At 39.8% G+C, this 20,179-nt stretch overlaps 1 protein-coding gene across 1 annotated transcript in view; it reads right to left on the bottom strand.

The window, feature by feature from the left end:
- Positions 1–4,487: 4,487 nt before the first annotated feature.
- The window catches only part of MTM1 (myotubularin 1), a 102,697-nt gene continuing 87,005 nt past the window's right edge, over positions 4,488–20,179 (bottom strand). Inside the window, exons 14-15 of the mRNA XM_081115187.1 lie at positions 14,570–14,746; positions 4,488–6,230 (exon numbers count right to left, since the gene is read on the bottom strand). Coding sequence (XP_080971313.1) covers positions 6,063–6,230; positions 14,570–14,746 — 345 coding nt within the window. The 3' untranslated portion in view covers positions 4,488–6,062. The remainder of the gene's footprint in view (positions 6,231–14,569; positions 14,747–20,179) is intronic.

Here is a 20,179-nt window from a genome sequence, read left to right as displayed (position 1 = left end):
ATCTGTCCTCAGTGCATTAGTTTCCTATTGCTGCTGTAACAAATTACCACAAACTCAGTGGCTTAAACAACGAAGTTATTCTATAACATTCTGTAGGTCAAATGTCTAACACAGGTCTCACTGGGCTGAAATCAAGATGTCAGATGGTGTGTTCTTTCTGGAGATTTTAGGGGAGGATCCATTTCTTTGCCTTTTCCAACTTCTGGGAGCCACAACATTCCTTGGCCCACAGCACCTTTTTCCATCTTTAAAGTCAGCAATGGTATGGTGAGTCCTTCTCATATGGTACTTCTCTGACACTGATTCTTCTGCCTCTCTCCCACTTTTAAAGACCCTTGCAATAACATTGTCAATTCAAAGTGATCTCTCCATATCAAGGATGTTGCTATATAACATCACATATTCCCGGGGTCTGGAGACTAGGATGTGGACATCTTTGGGGAGTCATTATTCTGCTACCACACCTCTCCATGAGATGTTTCTTCATCTGCACCCACCATCCTCTTCTCCACTGTTGAGGAAGAGAAGTTCCTTGTGTTGTTCAAGGCCAATCCTTATCTGCCTATGTCCCTGGGCTCATGCCCACTCTGAGGTCTTGTTCTGTCAGGCAACAACTCTCTTCCTCTATTGTGAATCTCTCTCATCTGGCTCCTTCCTCCCCATATATGCTCATACTTAAGTCTATTCCTTCAAAAAGCCAATTTTCTTGGTCTTGTCTCCCAATATCCATCATGCAATCTCCCTCCTTTCTTTGTAGTTAACCCTCTAGAACAGGAATGGGGAATTTTTCTTCTGCCAAGGGCCATTTTGGACATTTATAACATCATTTGCTTAATATAATTGGCTTAATATTATTCACTTAATATAAGTTTATGTTGCTATGAAAAAAGCTTCTATATTTACTGACCTTTGAGTCCCACCTGCAATTGCCCTAGGAGTGCCAGACTAAATGATTTTGTGGGCCTTATACGGCCCATGGGCTAGATGGAGCAGCATACACTTGTCTACCTATTCATTCTTTCATTTAGTCACTCATGCATTTCAGTAAATACCTATTATATTCCATGCACCCTGTTGGGCACTACAGCTAAGAATAAGACAGAAATGGTCCCTGCTTTCACACAGCTTATAGTGTAATGCGAAAGGAAAACATTCAACATGTAATTTCAACAAATTATGGCAAATGGAATGATAGGGGACATATAGAGTGCCAGGGGAGCTTAGGACAGTGGAACCAAAGACGGTATTGAGGGCAGGGCCATGGGGGAAGACTTCCATAATTGAGTGACATTTAGGCTGATAGAGTTCTATAGATATTTGTTGAATGAATGACAGCAAGAGGTGGGGCTATTCCTCCTTAGTTTCTTTTTCTCTCTTCATTGTAACATGGCCCCTTATCCTGGGATTTGGAACAAGCCATAGCACTTTCTTTCTCCTTAGTGGTGCTAGCTAAGGTCGGTGTCAAAGTCAGTTTCTCAAAACTGAGCTTGTGTGCCCAGCTGGTGTGGCTCAGTGGTTGAGCATTGACCCATGAACCAGGAGGTCACAGTTCCATTCCCAGTCAAGGGCACATGCCCGGGTTTCAGGCTTGATCACTAGTAGAGGGAGTGCAGGAGGCAGCCGATCAATGATTCTCTCTCATCATTGATGTTTCTATCTTTCTTTCTACCTTCCTCTCTGAAATCAATAAAAAATATGTATGTTTAAAAAAACCTGAATTTGTGCTTCCTTGTAGCTGTCTGAGCTAGAGTCCAGGCCAGTGACTTTTGGCGGGGGGGGGGGGGGGGCTTTTAACTTACTGTTTTTGGCTTCTGCCCCATGAAATAGCTCTCATATATGTCCCCAAGGGATCTCCTACTGTTCAAATTAAACAGACATTTTTCACTAGCTCTCTCAGGCTAAGCACTTGCTCACTCTTTCTATTACCTCTCATAGTACAACTGTTTGCTTCTACATTTCTTGGACCTTCCTTCTTCTTCTCATTCCAGGTCTCCTTTTCCTCAATCTGCCCCTTAAAATCTGGAGTTGGGGCTCGTCACGTTTCTTCACTCATTTGCATGGGCACTATCATCCACTCCATGGTTTTATACCCAAATTTGTTTTTATCCCCGACTTACTTTGTGAGCTTCAGGTCTTTATCCTCAACCACATCTTGGATGCCTGCACTCTTACATTCAGTATGTCCCAAACTGTCTTCAGCACTGCCCCTATTTGCTCCTCCATTGATATCCCATTTCTGGAAATGATACCACTTGCCAACCAATTACCTTAACCAAAACCTCCTTATCATCTTTGACTTCTTTCTCAGCTCTTCCTTCCAACCACTCACCAACTCCTAATTACTATTTTTCAATCTGCATCTTTATTCACCTGTACTCCAGGCTGTCTTCCACATCTAGTTATCTAGTCTAGTCTTGAACTGGCCTGTCCCATTTTATCACCCTGCTATGCACCCTCCCGAATGGCTGCCAGAGTGACTCATATTTTATCCTATCCCTCATGCCCACAACCCTCCAATGGCTCCTAGGGTACAGAGAAGAAAATATAAGTTCTTTAACATGGCCCCTCTGGAGCTCCATGACTGGTTCCTGCCTACCTCTCAGTCATGTTTCGACCTCCAGAACTGTAGAATACTAAATGTGTTTTAATAAATCACCACTAAGTTTGTGATGATTTCTTACAGCAGAAACAGAAAACTAATATACAAAGCAAATGCCATCTTGTGCCATAAATATTGTATGTGCATACATGATTAAAATGCATTTCTGAGGTTTGTTTTTGGGGTGTAAGAACCTTCCAGAATGTGCAGCCCATACCCTTGCTGAACAGATGGACACTGAGGCCCCTCCCAGGCCTCACACTTTCCATCCAAGAAGTAGTTCGGAGCCCAGACAGGAATCTAGGTCTCCACACGTCTCAACCAGGGCTCCTTCTAATGCATTTAAAACTCTTGAAATGAGGTGAACAACTTTCTTTTATAATTTATGTGGAATGCACTGTGAAAAACAATTTTAGAAGCACATACGTATTAAACACTGTAAATGAATAAGTCATGCTCTTGAGAGCTACTAGAAAAATTAACTGTTAGGCCTTCACAGTCATGTCAACCTTTAGCTATCCTATGTGAATACATTATTGCCTTTGCTTTTAAAGGACAAATAATTGAAAATAAGGAATAAACCATATCCAAATCTAAGCCTCATAAGGAAATGAGAATACTTTGTTTTGCTGAGTATACCAATAGATGTTGGTATTTCAGCATCGTGCATTTAGTGATTCTGTGAACCTAAAAAATTCAACTGCAATCTACAACCATGTAAGTTTTTTCTGCAAGTGTGCTAATCCATGTTCTTGTTGGTGGACTGCATGCTGTATACAGTAATTTCCTTTGGGTATCCTCTGCTTTTGCTTTATGGTCACCAATAGCTATGTTCATGAAATTTCAGTCATAGGTATGTAGACTCTAATAAAATTCCTGTATTTTAAGAATGTTCACTTTATATAGTCCTGTTTTTGCCTAATGCCCCAAATGCCACAAGAGCTGTCTGGATGACTGATATCACAAACATGCATTCTGTAGAGAGGGCTGCAGGTAATGAGATACTAGTCAGCTTATTCTGAAACTTCTGAGTATTATTCCTTCCAGAAAAGCATAAGGTTAAACTTTGTGTTATCAAAAATAGACCAAAAACTGCTTTGACTATATTAAGAAGAAACTGTTATATTATCAAAAGCATATATGGTTCCAAATTATTTGGAGGGCTGTCCCAAAAAGAGAGATTGTTCTATTTCATTCCAGAAGGCAGAACTAAGGTAGTGGGAAGTTGAGAGAGGGAGAATTCAGTTTAATCCACGTATACATTTTTTTGATGCTGTGGGACTTCTGGCATGTCAGTAACCCCTGGAGCAATGGCCTTCTCAGCTGATAAATAGGGTTAATAGAATACCATGTAGTGCATGAGGTTGTAGTGAGGATTAAACATAGCAATGTTCAAGGAAGAACTTCATAAAACATTTCAAATACTCATAGTTTTAAAAAATACTTAATCTTTTAAGAGTCCTATTCAGATTTTAAAATAATGGTTAATTTTAGTTTCCTGCTATAATTATTTAGCATTCTTCAGATGCATATAGATAAACAATATAATTTCCAATTGGCAGCACAGTTTGAAGAATTTTAAAAATTCTCACCTAGAGACATCTGGTATGTCTTATTTCAATCAATGCTATACTCTCCCTTAATATCAATGGCTTTTTTCTCCATCCTGGGTTCTGAAGTCTTGTGGTATGAACTCCACCACGTTTGTGGAAACTGTCCTTGCTTTAAAAAAGACAATTGTGACTATTAAAATCTTCATTGTTAATGCACTTAATGTCCAGTATTGTTGGGATTTGGGGAGAGCCCTACAAGGTTGCTAGTAAGACAAAGAGCATGTGAAGTCGAGCCAGGAAAAGAAGATGACACATGCACACTTAAGACACATATACAGTTACATCCCAGAAAACAGAGTGCTATGTTGAGTTAATATATTTATTACAGCAGGTCTGTAGTCATCATTGCCATGAAAAATGTTTCATGAAATTTCACAAAATCCTTTAAGCTATTAGTATTAGCTTTTTTTTCTTTTTATGGAGTGACACTGTTAATTTATGAAATATTTACAGCGTTTACAAAAAGCAAGAGAATGTCTAATAAAATTTCTTATACATACAAAATTTATACATTATACTACCTGTTTTTGAGATGTCTTATTTGATAGATCAATTAAACTATGACATAAAATAATTTACAAAGATATATTTAATCTCTCTTATTCATTGAAAACATAACCATATTAGCTATAAATAGTCCTTTACAGATCATTGTAAAACACATTAATTGCTTTCACTCTAGCCTTAACTTTTACAAATATACTTACTAAATGAATTAGTTCAGATATCAAATAGAACTGCATTTGAAATTTCACTTAATACTACAGAAAAAAACAAACACAAAAACCTGAAAAAGCAAACTGCCAGGTATTCAAGTAAAAATTTGTAGAATCAGTTTTTATGCACGCTTGAGAGGAGGGGCACCCAACATCATTTGAGTAGAAATCAATAAACACAATACTTTCAAGAATACGCTCAACAAATGTACATCTGCAGCTTTTATTTTTTAAAAAAAATGATGCTTTAGCAATAGCTCAAACATCCAAGATGGTCAACCCTACGCTTTGGCAGATAAGCTGGTTTGACTAGAACAACATTTGCGAAAACATTCACCTCAGCAGCATATGACACCCGACATCCTTGCACAGTGCTATCTAAGTGGTTTCCCACAACCTGAAAAGGGGTCAGAATTTTAGGCAAGCTCAAGGAAAAACTTAGAAAATAGAACTGGCAAAGTTTAAAAAAATCAAATCATATTAAACTGGGCCCCATCAGTTTTTTTTTTTAATATAAAAATATGCTTCTCTTGAAAATTAGGGGAAAACACCTCATATTCCAAAATTTAATCTACACAGCTAGTTCTCCTTAAGTCACCACTTATGATGGTATAAAATTTGGCAATTATTGAAATACCTTGCTTTTGGATAATGCCTCAGAAGCTGAGCTCAATTTGGTTTTGGCAGTAACACACCTTTCACATCTGCATTCGTTTTAGATAATATGAAGCAATGCTTTTAAGCAACCTGAGGAAAATCCATTTCACAAAACGTTTATCCCCTTTAGTTTAAAATAATGTTGTTGCAATTAAGCCCATAAATTACATATTGTATACACAGCACTTCTAAAGAGGCAAATTAAATTTAAGCTTTATAGTTTTCAAAAACTTCTTTTGAAAGGTATCAGAATTTTTCCAAAAACCCATCTGGGCTCCTTTCTTCTGACTGCTGTGTAGACACTGTAGTTTTCTTGTAATATGTAATCTAGAAGGCACATATTCAAGAGTAAAATTATGTTAGTTCAAGTTCTACATGGAGGCAAATATTTTAATCTACTTTGTACAGAGGCCCCAAATGAAAGTCAACTATTTCCTTTATTCAGAGCTCAAACTCAGCATTGGGCAAGGCTCCCTCTCAGAAGTGCGTTTGCACGTGGGGCAGCATCTGTGAAGGGCTGGAAGGTGAAGTCGAGGGATCAGAAAGCTTGGCAGAGTTGGCAAGCTGCAACTCCTCCAGCCGCTTTATGTATTCGTCGCGCAATGCCAGGAGCTCCATGTAACGCTGCTCCACTGGATTTGGCTGCTGGAGAGAAGCATGAGCCTGAGTTACTGCTTTGTGCCCACCACGTCACAAAATTTCACCTGCTCCACACACATCTGCTATAGGTCCTGCTTTTTGAATAAGCGTCTGAGGTTCAACATTTATGCATACTTTCCTTCCATACGGCTTAATTTAAAAATACAGAAAAGTATCAAGAATAATAAAATGCCACCAAGAAATAACTATGTACACATTTCCTCCCACACGCGTCACCATCTTTTTGAAGTTTTCAACCAAGACATAGCTCCTATCTCCTGTGCTGTCCGTCCCCAGGCCTTTTTGCTCCCAGAGGCAATAACTCTTGTCAAGTTGGTAGGTAGAGAATTGTGACACATTTCCTACAAGTGAGTATCCAGAAACAAAATACACTATTCTTTTCTATTTTTTTTGAAAATTCACAACAAAGGTGGTATTCTGTAGTTAGTTATCAACTGACATTTTGACCTGACATTGTATTTCTGAATTGATCCTTGCATTCCACTGAATGAATGAACTAGTTTATCTATCCATTCCCACATGAATGGGTAGCTGGCAACTTTCAGTGCTCCCCACTACTACATGCAATGCTCTACTATCCTTGGACACATCTCTTTGTGCACATGTGCAAATGTTTCTTGAAGGAATTTGACCAGGTATGGAACTGCTTGAGAGGATGGAAGGTATGGTCTCTCTAACTTCACTAGATGCTGTCAAATTGTTCTCTGAGGTGATGATACAAACTTAGGCGCCGCTAGTGAGTTTGGTAGTTCCTGTTGCTCCATATCCTCACTAGAACTTGGGAATAGAAGAGTGTTTGTTTGCCAATTTGAAGAGAGTAACATGGTAGTTTTCTATTGCATTGCTCTGCTCTATTACATCTTTTCACGTGCTATTGCTTATAGTAATAAACGCACGACTGAGAGCAGCGGCTCTGACACCCACTGGCCTTGGTGTGAATCTTGGGTCTACCTCTTACCAGCTGTGTGACTTAACCTTCTGGGATCCTCCACTTCCCATCTGTCAAGAGGGAATAAAAACGACATGGACCTCACAGGGTTGTTGTGAGAGTGAAGGCAGTCAATATAGTCTGCTTTGCTACAACACCAAAAACTTTGATTGATAAACAGTGCATTGCCCTAACCAGTGTGGCTCAGTGGATAGAGCATCGGCCTGTGGGCTGAAGGGTCCCGGGTTCGATTCCGGTCAAGGGCATATACCTTGGTTGCGGGCACATCCCCAGTGGGAGGTGTGCAGGAGGCAGCTGATCGATGTTTCTCTCTCATCGATGTTTCTAACTCTATCCCTCTCCCTTCCTCTCTGTAAAAAATCAATAAAATATATATTTAAAAAAAAACAGTGCATTGATGTCTGTATAAAGTGCTGGAACAGGATGATTTTCCCCTGCACGTTAATTTTTAAAACTTTTTAACTAAGATATAAATTACACATTAATGTGCACAAATCTTAAAATGTTCAGCTCAACGAATGTTTACATATGTTGGCAATAATGTAATCACCACTCAGGCCAACGTATACAATAGAAGAGCCCTCGGAAGACACCCTTGTCATCACATTAATGTTTTGAAGTGACCCAGGGCAAGCTTCTGGAAAGCTGAACAATATATGAAGACATTAAGAACAGTGCTGAAAGTCTACAGACGTGCCTTCCTTTAGTACTAATGGATTCCAGAGCTGTCCTGCTTTTCAATGATATCTACCAAAGCTATCTGCCAACAAGGAAGCCATGAAGATGAGACACTAATAAAGAAAGGCTACACCTTGGATTAGACTGTCAATGCTGAGGGAAATGGTGTGGATTAGAAGCAGATGCCCTCCAGGACCTGCATCTCAGAGGAGGGAGCATGAAGCCTAGGGTTTAAGATCATGTATTTATTAGTTTCCTGTGGTTGCTGTAACAAATTAACACAAACTTGGTGGCTTAAAGCATAAACTTATTTTCTCACAGTTCTGCAGAGCAGAAACCTGAAATCAGGGTGTTAGCAGGGCTGTGTTCCCTCTGGAGGATCTAGGGGACAATCCTTCCTTGCCTTTTCCAGTTTCTGGTGGTTCTAGGCTTCCTTGGCTTATAACAGCATCATTCTAATCACTCCTGTTTTCACATGGTGTTCTCCTGTACAGTGGGGCCTTGACTTATGAGTGTCCCAACTAACGAGATTTTCGAGATACGAGCCGTCTCTCGGCCGATTTTTTGCTTTGAGTTGCGAGCTAAAATTCGGGTTAGGAGCCAGCTTCAGATACCCCACTGCTAGATGGCGCAGCGAACGACACAGTGAATGCCACAACATCAGCCCAGCATCACGTGTCTCACTCATTCACTTTAAGATTTGACATACGAGTAATTTGAGTTACGAGTTCCATCACGGAACGAATTAAACTCGTAAGTCAAGGCCCCACTGTATATACATCTATGGCTCAAATCTTTCTCTGCTCTCCCTTCTAAGGATACCTGTCATTGTATGTAGGGCCTACTCTAAATTCATGAGGATCTCATCTTGAGATCCTTAACTCAATTAAACCTGTAAAGACCCTTTGTCCAAATAAGGTCATATTCCCAGGTTCTGAGTGGACATATGTTTTGGGGGTCACTATTCACCCCACTAGAGACTGCCAAGGAGTGATCAATGGAAGCCAAGTGCAAATGCAGCAGATATGTAACTGTGCCCACATTTCTAATGCAATTGTTGCTTTCATTAGAGCTTTGGTTACAAAAGTCCATGGATTTGGACCTAATCCTATTCTTCTTTTAAGCCGTATTCTTTTTCCTGTGACTGCAGAATGTGAGATTTCTCAGAAATGCATATATGATATTAGAATAGAAATTAGAGGCCCAGTGTATGAATTTGTGCACCAGTTGGGTCCCTCGGCCTGGCCTGCAGGATCGGGCTGAAACCAGCTCTCTGACATCCCCCAAGGGGTCCCGGATTGCAAGAGGGCACAGGCCAGGCTGAGGAATCCCACCGGTGCATGATTGGGGCTGGGGAGGGACGCAGGAAGTTGGCCAGCCAGGAAGGGACTGCGGGAGGGCTCCAGGGCATGTCTGGCCTGTCTTGATCAGCAGAACCCCAGCAGCAAGCTAACCTACCAGTCAGAGTGTCTGCCTCCTGGTGGTCAGTGCATTTCATAGCAACTAGTTGACGGGTTGACTGTCTGATCCCTGGTGGTCAGTGTACATCATAACCGAGCAGTTGAGCAACCTTAGCATATCATCAGCATATTATGCTTTGATTGGTTGAACAGATGACCGGACACTTAGCATATTAGGCTTTTATTATATAGGATGTTTGGTAGAGTAAGGGCTTTGCAGTCCCTGTTAATATCCTTTTTTTCTCTTTATTCATTACACCGAGGTCCAGACACTGTTCTAGATGCTCAGGATCCATTTGTTTTTTATGATGTTTCTCTTCCAGCAGAGGGAGACAGATAAACAACAAATAACAATGATCCTGTGACTTACATAGAACATCCAAAGGTGATGAATACTGTGGGAAAGAAGTAGGGCAGAGTAAGGGGGATAGAGAACAGGGGGGTGCCAGGTACCCTATATACAGTGTGGTCTGGGGAACTTCACTGAAGTGGCTCCTGGGGGGGAGGGTTAAGGGAGAACAGGGAAGGATGTAGATGGATATGGGAGGACAAGCAAGGAGCCCAGTGTGGCTGAAGCAGAGTGTGTGAGAGTTGTTGGTGAGGAGGTGAGGGGGTTCGAGAAGGATGGGGTAAGGCAGGGGTCATATAAGGCCTCAGAGGTCACCATAAGGATGTTATCTTTGACTTGGGGTGAGATAAGCAGCTACCTGGATGGTTTTGAGTAGAAGAGTGGTGGGACCTGGTGTATATTTTACAAGGACCACTTTGGCTGCTGCATTGAGAACAGAATAGAAGCAAGCAAGGGTAGAAATCAGGGAGTCCTGGCCAAGGGCATGGTAGGAACTGGTGAGAAGTGCTCAGAGGCCATACAGATTTTGAAGGCTGGGCCCAGCAGGCTCTCCTGACAGACTGGATGTGGAGTATGAGAGAAAGGTGTCAGAATGACTAAGGTCTCCGGCCAGAGTGACAAGGATGGAGTTGCTGAGAATTGAAAGGGGAAGATGGAAAAAGGAGCATGTTTGGGGGAACATTAGGAGTTCTGGTTTAGACATATTAAGTGTGATTTGCTAGGGCAGCACCATTTACCATCCAGTCCATTTTTTTCCCTATGCATTATGATACTACCTTCTTACCCTATCAAGTCTCCATTTCCATGTGTTCTGTTTCTGGTTGCTATTCTGTTTCAAATAAGTCTGATATATAGCAGGATAAGCTCTTCCTTGATAATCTCCTTCAAAATTACCATGGCTATTTTTAAAACTTCCCTGTTTCATATGACTATTATGACTATCAGTTTGTTATTGTACCAGTAAGGACAGTTAGACAAGAAAAAGAAATCAGAGTAAAAAAAAACCATTTTTGCTGATGACAAGGTTGTGTAATTACAAAACTTGAGAGAGCAGATGGAAAAAACTATTAGAAATAAAAAGATAATTCAGTTTTATAATTGGAACAAAATATATAGAAGTCATTAGCCTACAGGCAAACACAAATCATTTAGAAGATATAAATAGAAGTGTCCAATTGTGATAGCATACCAAAAGACAAAATAATGAAAAATGAAATTTAAACTCAAGTGACTTTAAATACTACATCTCAACTTTTTACTTGGGAAATGAATTATGAAGTAAAGAGTGTGCCAGCTCAGCACAGAAGAGAAGATAGGCAATCAGCTAGGCATGGAAGTATTTTAGGCTTCAAATGATGTTTATATTAATATTCTTTTTCACTTTTCTATCAAAAATGACTTACACACCCCACAGGTCAGCCTATTAATATCTGGCTGTTCTTGTTCTCATCCTTGAGTTACCACATGCAAAATGTGAACTTGCCCAGTGCAATCCTAGTAGATAGCTACATGAGGTGCAGTGGTTCCCCAAATATAATATGAGGTTTACCAGCAGCTGAAGGATCCCATTTAGGTTTATAATGTGACTAATTTATACTTCTGCTTTCGACATGAGTAATTTCCTTATATTAAATAAAAGTACCAAATTTGCTTATTGATATCTTGTCAAATGTAAGCACTGGTTTTTCCATCAACTCTGCTGAGTTTTTATGTGGTAGCAAGGGTTGGTGGCTTTTGCTTTTAAAAGCACACTAACCCTGCCTTCTTCTAGGCCAGTGGTCGGCAAACTCATTAGTCAACAGAGCCAAATATCAACAGTACAATGATTGAAATTTCTTTTGAGAGCCAAATTTTTTAAACTTAAACTATATAGGTAGGTACACTGTTATTAACTTAATTAGGGTACTCCTAAGGCTTAGGAAGAGCCACACTCAAGGGGCCAAAGAGCCGCATGTGGCTCGGGAACCGCAGTTTGCCGACCAGGGTTCTAGGCGAACAGCTCATTATAGGGAGGAGCTATATATGTTTTTGGTTCTGAAAGTACTGATAGCATACTGTAGTGCTGTGAACACTACAGGTACCCAGGAATCATTTTATTTTTATTTTTTAAATATATTTTTATTGATTTCAGAGAGGAAGGGAGATAGACAGAAACATCAATGATGAGAGAGAATCATTGATCAGCTGCCTTCTGCATGCCTCACACTAGGGATCAAGTCTGCAACCTGGCATATGCCCTGACCAGGAATCAAACCATGACTTCCTGGTTCATAGGTTGACACTCAACCACTGAGCTGTGATGACTGGGCCAGGAATCATTTTATACCAACTGGGCCACACTACTGAATAACAAATTAACTTTTAAATGGTGAAGTATATTCTTTTAGGTTTATATTATACTAGAGGCCTATATAGGGGGGAGGTCCCTCAACCTGGCCTGCACCCTCTCCCAATCCGGGACCTCTCAGAGGATGTCTGACAGTTGGACATGCCTCTTGCAATATGAGAACGCTGGCTCTTAACCGCTCGCCTGCCTGATCACCCCAATTACTCACCTGCCTGCCTGATTGCCCCTAACCACTCTGCCTGACTGCCTGATCGCCCCTAATTGCTCACCTGCCTGCCTGATCACCCCTAACCGCCTCTGCCTCGGCCCCCGCTGCCGCGGCTTCATCCAGAAGGACGTCCAGAATGATGTCCAGCAGGTCGTTTGGATGTCTGGTCTAATTAGCATATTATGCTTTTATTATTATAGATAATTTTAAAAGTCCTATATGATCAAATTTTAATCTGCTTCTGTATGATATAATGTTCTACATAAAATCATTGGCTTATGTTCCTGGGTGCTCCCACCAGCCTGGGAGCTCCTTGTGTACTTGTATGAAACCACCTCTTCTTACTCTCGTGTCCCCCCGTGTGCTTGATGCATGGGAACACTCAATATTTGGGGGATGAAAATACAAAGTGTCAAAGCACAGAAAGATATGTGTGGAAAAATCTATATTGAAAGGATAAGTTATTTTCTTTTTTGAGTAAATTTCACAGATTATAATATAGTCCAATTACTGTCTCAGAACAAAACAAAACCTCTACCAAGGAATGCTCAGTGCTATCTAGCCCATTTCTATTTTGCTAAGCTCTTTGAGAACAAGGGAATAGATACATTACAGCAAGTTATTCGACTGATGCCCCTTCCAACTTCCCTTGTCACACTATTATTATTACCATTATATATTCAGAAGTGAATTGCTCGAAATTCCTTGAATTTCAAGAATTTATTTAAGTACAAATGGGTGAGGGAAGATTATATAATCTATACAGAAATTGCCAACATTTTCTAATTACCATTGGTTGAAAAAAAAAAGCCACAATAAACACAGAAAAGGCTTAATGTATAGGACAAACAGTGCTCATCTATATAATCTTTTTTAATTAGAAAAGGGACATGTCCTCTGTAACAGCAATTAAAACCCTGGAAAAAGTCCCATTTCCTCTTTACTTGATATTCCACTCAATAGAGCTACTGCTAAATACATGTCCTAAACATGCTTCTCAAATCCCAAACTAAACAAGTGAATGTTCTCCAGCCCTGGAATCTGTCACTTTCCAAAAGATTACACATTTCAACCATTACTAAATTGCAAGAGCCTTTCATGCATGCAGCAGAGACCTTGCAATGAGAGTGCCTGCTTGAACCAGGCATTTCCCCAATGGGGAGAGAGAGCACAGAATGGCGTGCAGCCAGCTGCCTGAGTGGAATAAACAATCTCAGAGACAGACTGCAGCACTGGGTCCCTGCTGTTGCCCAACGATTTCTAGCAGGATTAAAGCTGGCACTTACGCAAGACTGGCCTGTGAGAACAGGTAGTCAACCATCCAAACCGCAGGAAAATGTGCAAACCTTTACAAAGAGCAATCACAAATACTGAATATTTATAGCACTTAGAACAAATCACTAAATGGTGGTACTTCCGAGCTTTTACAAACAGGCTGTATTTTCCTTCTGATTTCTGTTGAAGTCGGGGTGGGAAAATGGAAAGCCTGAGTGTGTCTTTAATAAAATGTGGCATGTTTTCCATTAAAAACCATTGTTTTCACTTTTGAATGATAAATGGCCAATTGAGTGTACTATCCATTGACAGAGCAATTATCTTTATTTTAGAAATAAAGACCCTCAGGAAAAAGCACTCTGATGTTAGTTGACCTAGTACATACTCCTGAACCAGAGAGTAGGAAATGTTTTCTTTCCTATGATGTATAAAAATTTCCAGTGATTAAAGGAAATCTTTGACTATCAAAACTCAGAAAATTTTGCCCTGGCTCGGTAGGTCAGTGAATTAGAGTATTGTCCCGATATGCCAAGGTTGCAGGCTTGATCCCTGGTCAGGGCACATACAAGAATCAACCAGTTAATGCATACATAAGTGGAACAACAAATTGATATTTCTTTCTTTCTCTCTCTCTCTCTCCCAATAAAAAATAAAATTTAAAAAACCTCAGAAATTTTCCAGAGCTTTAAATCAGTTTACATTTCAGTGAAAAAAATTATTCCTATTGACAAAAGAATGTAAGTTTAACCCCAGTCCAAATAAATGGTTTAGTAAGGAACAGATCCTTCCCTAAATTCTCCAGAGAAAGTGTGGCCCAGTGATACCGATTTCAGATTTCTGGCCTCCAGAACTAGAAGAGAATAAATGTGTTGTTTTAAGCCAAAAAATAAAATAAAAATAAAAACAATTTTTAATAAAAGTTGTGTTTAAAAGCAAGTGTGACTTATTAACCCGATAATTTCTCCTCATAATATTAAAAACAAACACAAAGTAACATTATCAAAGTCCAGAAGTAATCAATCGACATGACTATCTTTTAACAATGTCGGTTCATTTACCTGTTGTTTGATTCTGGGGTTCCATCTAATGTAGTAATTCACCCAAAGTTCCAAATGACGCATACTGGCAACTGGATATAAAACTCGATTGATTTCTTTAGTATAGAAGGGATTTTTGAATGTGTCTTTATTACTGTTTATCAGCGACCATAAAGAAACTGTTCTTTCTGTAACTTTCTATAGAAAAAGAGAAAGTAGAAAGCCTAAGTAAAACACACACAAGCACACAAAACATTTTACAGCCTGTGGCAATACAGCTGAGCACCAACTAGAATCACACATTTACATTATCCCCATAATAGCTCAAAAAGCCTCATGGGCCAGTGAGTGCTCCAAAGCCACTTACTGATATTTGCATAGATAATGGCCTAGCTTGAGAGCCACTATTTCTGCCAGAAGATAAAGGTGCAGGATGCTATCATATTAAATGCAATTCACTGACCTAAGAAGACTATTACTGGCTAGGTAAAACATTTATGAACAGATGGGCAGTATGCTTTTTTTTTTTTTTTAATTAAGCAGAAAGAAAAATACTCTAAGAATCCACTGACTTTTTTCATTTCTGTTTTGTTAGAACTATGAAATCTTAACCTGTATCCACTTGACAGTAGGCATCTAGATATAAAGTTATTTTAATCAATGACACAAATGTTTAGTTTACATCATGCTAACATTAGGATATTTGGAAAAAACCTGGGTAACTAATCTTCACTGAATCTTCACTTTTTAGTCTGGTGTCCATCATCTCACACAGATATTCACATTTTCATTGTATTTTTATTATAGATTTTGACCATAAACCAACGAAAAACCAAAGCTTGGGAAAAATGCAAGCATTAAAATTACCGAAGGCAGAATTTAAAACTCTTACTATTAATCATTCAATAAGAAAGAACCAATAAGCTACAACTGGAAGCTAAAAAGAACAGCTTGAAATAAGAGACTGAAGAAATTTCTTTAACATACATACTAAATTAATGTGAATGATAATAATGCAGTATAATTTGGCCTTCATTGGAATCCACCTAAAACTTTATCTGTACGTTTCTGATAACACATGCATGTTGCATTGTATTTATTTGCATGCTTGTTTTTGTTTTTAGACATGCACATACATAGCTTAAAAAGCCAAATCATTCAACAAGTTTTGTTATGAAAACACAAAAAAGTAGCCTATTGCCCCTCTTCCTAGAAGCAACAGAGTTTGATTTTTAAAATCAATTGATTTAATTATTTGGTATTTACCTCCAAATCTCTAAATATCATGCTTTTCTTGCTACCTATTGGCTATCCAGTTATAGGCATTAATTATAATACTGACACACTGAGAATGTCTCCCCTCTATATTTCCACATGCATATACTTTATATCCTGCCTCATACTCCCAATATATAGCCAGCTTTGATCACATTGATGTTTAGTGTTTAGATTCCTATGACAAAGCAAGTGCTGTTGCTAAGTAAGCCACACAGTCACTTATTCTGTGATTTCTTTTCCTGCCATTTTTTTTCCCCTCTATTTAACAACTATCTATTCTGTTTGTTTACTTTTCTTGGCAGTCATCATTAATTCAACCCCAAGTTTTTCCTCCAGTCTCAAACTTCTGCCAAGACGCCGCACACCTGGAGCCTCATTTCATCTTCAGAGGAATGCGGCACTGGGTGCCCCTACACCTTGTATCCAACTGTCATCTTGGATCTCTTCTGTTTTGCCCTGAGGGTCCTTTCTTGACTCTGTCTGTACTAGAGCTCCTGCTTCCTGAATTCCATGCAGTCTTCTTTCTTATTTGCATGGAGCACATATCCCAGTAACTTCCAGATAAAGGGTGTGGTGCAGAAGGTAAATCTTTCTTGTTGCCATGCATTTCTAGGAATATCTTTGGTCTACTTTCAGATTTGCTTAACAGTTTGCTGGCTACAGAATTTTAGGTTGAAACCATTCTCTCTTAAATTTCTGAAAGCTGCCCTGGCCAGTGTGGCTCATTTGGTTGGACATCCTACCGTGCACCAAAAGGTTGCTGGTTTGATTCCTGGTTGGGGCACATGCCTGGGTTGTGGGCTCAATCTCCACTATGGGGCATGCAGGAGGCAGCCAATCAATGTTCCACTCTCTCATCAATGTTTCTCTTTTTCCCTCTCCCTTTAAAAATCAATAAAAATATTAAAACAAACAAAAAACAAAACAAAAAACATTCTGAAGGCAATGCGCCACAGACTGCTAGCTTCTAATACTGTTGTTGAAGAATTCAGTCTTCCTGATTTCTGTTTGTTTTGCAAATAACCTATTTTTTTTCTCTTTGGAAGCTTATCCTTTCTTTTCTTTAGTCCCCGGTGTTCTGAAACTTCATAAAGATGTGCCTTATTTCAGGTCTATTTTTGTCCACTCTGCTTGGGCACTTAGCAAGCTTCTTAATGTGGAAGCCCATGTATTTCAATTCTGGGAAATATTTTCAAGTTATTTCAGTAATTTCCTGCTCTCTGCTTTCGATATTTTCTCTTTGTATAAGTCCTATTATTTGGATATTGGAACTCCAGGACTGATCTTCTAGTTTTCTTGTGTCCATTTTCTACCTTTCTCTGCCTTCTATTTTCTGGGAGATTTCAACTTAATCTTCCAACTCTTCTGAGTTTTTAATTTCTGTTGATAGTATGTTTTTATTTCAAGTTCTTTTATGATGTCTAAATGTCCTTTTCCAAATAATATCCTGTTATTATTTCATGGAGATATACATATATATATATATATATATATATATATATATATATATATATATTTATTAGAGGCCCAGTGCACGAAATTTGTGCACTGGGGAGGGAGTGTCCCTCAGCCCAGCCCGCACCCTATCCAATCCAGGACCCCTGGGATTGATGCTTAACTGCTCCCCTGCCAGCCCGAATACCCCCAACTGCCTTCCTCTGCAGCCCAATCGACCCCAACTGCTCTCCCCTGAAGGCCTGGTTGCCCAAACTGCCCTCCCCTGCCAGCCCAGTCGCCCCTAACTGCCCTCCCTTGCAGGCCTGGTCCCCCCCAACTGCCCTCCCCTGTAGGCCTGGTTGCCCTCAACTGCCCTCCCCTGGCGGCCATCTTGTGATGAAGTGGGGGGCAGCCATCTCATGGTGGCCATCTTATGACGATGTGGGGACAGCCATCTTGTGATGCAAGGGCATTAGGGTCAATTTGCATATTACCTCTTTATTATATATATATATATATATATATATATATATATATATATATATATAACATACATATCTATATACGTTTTTTTCTTTTTCTCGGGATAGTAAATGCTAGCTTCCTGTCTATGTTTCCCCTTTCCTTACATTGTAGGTAGCTATTTTCTCCACGCTGCTTTCTCTCTGTCTCTTGGTTGTCTGCTATTACATAAGAGTAGAGGAAAGAAGAGTTGACTAGAATCTCTGAGATCATGAGGCTCATTAACTTGAGCTTCAATGTGAGGAACCCTAGGTGTTGTTATCTCTTCATGGGCTAGTCAAATTTCCACAGAGATTCTTTTTAAAAAAAATATATTTCTTTATTGATTTTAGAGAGGAAGAGAGAAGGAGAGAGATAGAAACATCAATGATAAGAGAGAATCATTGATCGGCTGCCTCCTGCACAACCCCTCACTGAGGATCGAGCTGCAACCTGGGCATGTGCCCTTGGCCAGAATCGAATCTGGGACCCTTCAGTCTGCAGGCTGACGCTCTATCCACTGAGCCAAGCCAGCTAGGGCAGATCTTTTTTTTTAAATTGAGGTGGAGTTCACATACCATAAAAGTCACCATTTGAAAGTTAACAAATGAGTGGCTTTTAGTACATTCACAATGTTGTGCAAACATCACTTCTATCAAGTTCCAAGGTATTTTCATCATCCTAAATGGAAACTCTATACCAGGGGTCCTCAAACTACGGCCCGTGGGCCACATGCAAATACAAATATTGTATTTGTTCCCGTTTTGTTTTTTTACTTCAAAATAAGATATATGCAGTGTGCATAGGAATTTGTTCATAGTTTTTTTTAAACTATAGTCTGGCCCTCCAATGATCTGAGGGACAGTGAACTGGCCCCCTGTTTAAAAAGTTTGAAGACTCCTGCTCTATACCCATTAACCAGTCATTTCCCCCATTCTCCCCTCCCTCCAGCCCCTATCAACTACAGATGTACTTTCTGTCTCTATGAATGTATTATTCTGGATATTTCATATAAACAGAATCATATAACATGTGGCCTTTTTATGTCTGGCTCCTTTAACTCGGCATAATGTTGTCAAGGTTCATCCATGTTGTAGCATGGATCCAAATTTCATTCCCATTTTGGGCTTAATAAGATTCCATTGTGCCCTAGCTGGTATGGCTCAGTGGATAGAGTGCCAGCCTGAGGACTGAAGGGTCCCAGGTTCGATTCCAGTCAAGAGCACATGCCTGGGTTGCGGGCTCGATCCCCAGTAGGGGGTGTGTAGGAGGCAACCAATCAATGATTCTCTCTCATCATTGATGTTTCTATCTCTCTCTCCCTTTCCCTTCCTCTCTGAAATCAATAAAAATGTATTAAAAAAATTCCATTGTGGACATGGACAACAGGGGGATGGGAGCATGAGTGTGCGGGGCGGGGGGGGGGTGTGTGGGGGAGGTTGGGGGTTAATGGGGGGGATGAGGACACATTTGTAATACCTTAACTAATAATAATAATAATAAAATTCCATTGTGTGTTTATTTATTCATTAGCTGATGGATATTAGGGTTGTTGCCACCTTTTAGCTATTATTAGTTGTGCTACTATGAACATTTGTGCACAAGTTTTTGTTTCAACCCCTATTTTCATTTCTCTTAGGTATATACCTAGGAATGGAATTGCTAGGTCATATGCAAATTCTATATTTAGTTTTCTGAGGGCCCACCAGACTGTTTTCCACAGTTGCTGCACCATTTTATACCTCCACCAGCAATGTCAATCTTTCCAACAGAGAAACTTCTTTCATGCTCCCACCTGGAAAATAAGGATCTGCTGCCATAATGCTGGGAGTCAGTAGCAGAAGTGAGCTGGGGCTCTCACAAGTCAGCTCATCTCCATTCACATCACTGATGACTCTAGTCCTGGTCCAGAGACTCACTCATACCCTCTCACAAAGAAATCTCAGAGTTCTTAGCTCCAGAGTGGTAGAGGGACCTGGGGAAGCTAACTGTTTGTTCTAAACAGATCTTCAGGTTATCTTATTCTTCCTCCTTCAACCTACACACCTGGTACACCTTTGCCCCAGAACCCCTGAGTCATCTGGAGTTCCTGCAATGTAAAATGGGCAGTTCTTGACTTCCCTGATGCTGGTTTGAGATATGGTATTTTCAAACTAAGTTATTTATCACTTATCTAATAGCTTTTCAGCTTCCAAAAGTTTGCTACTATGTATCCTTTCTCATTTTTCTTGCTCTTGTGGGTTTATGCCTTTTAAAAAATTCCTTTTACTGATATTTTCATGGCTTTTTGGTAAGGAGACCTTGCATATCTATAAAGTTATTCCACTCCCTGAGGGCAAAGTCAATGTCTTACCCCTGTAGTAAATACCACATACTCAACAAACCCTGGTTGAACTGAAAACATCCAAGCTTGAG

Source organism: Myotis nattereri (assembly GCF_964212035.1).
Source record: "Myotis nattereri genome assembly, chromosome: X".
Lineage (NCBI taxonomy): Eukaryota > Metazoa > Chordata > Mammalia > Chiroptera > Vespertilionidae > Myotis > Myotis nattereri.
This window is presented reverse-complemented; position numbering and strand designations above follow the sequence as displayed.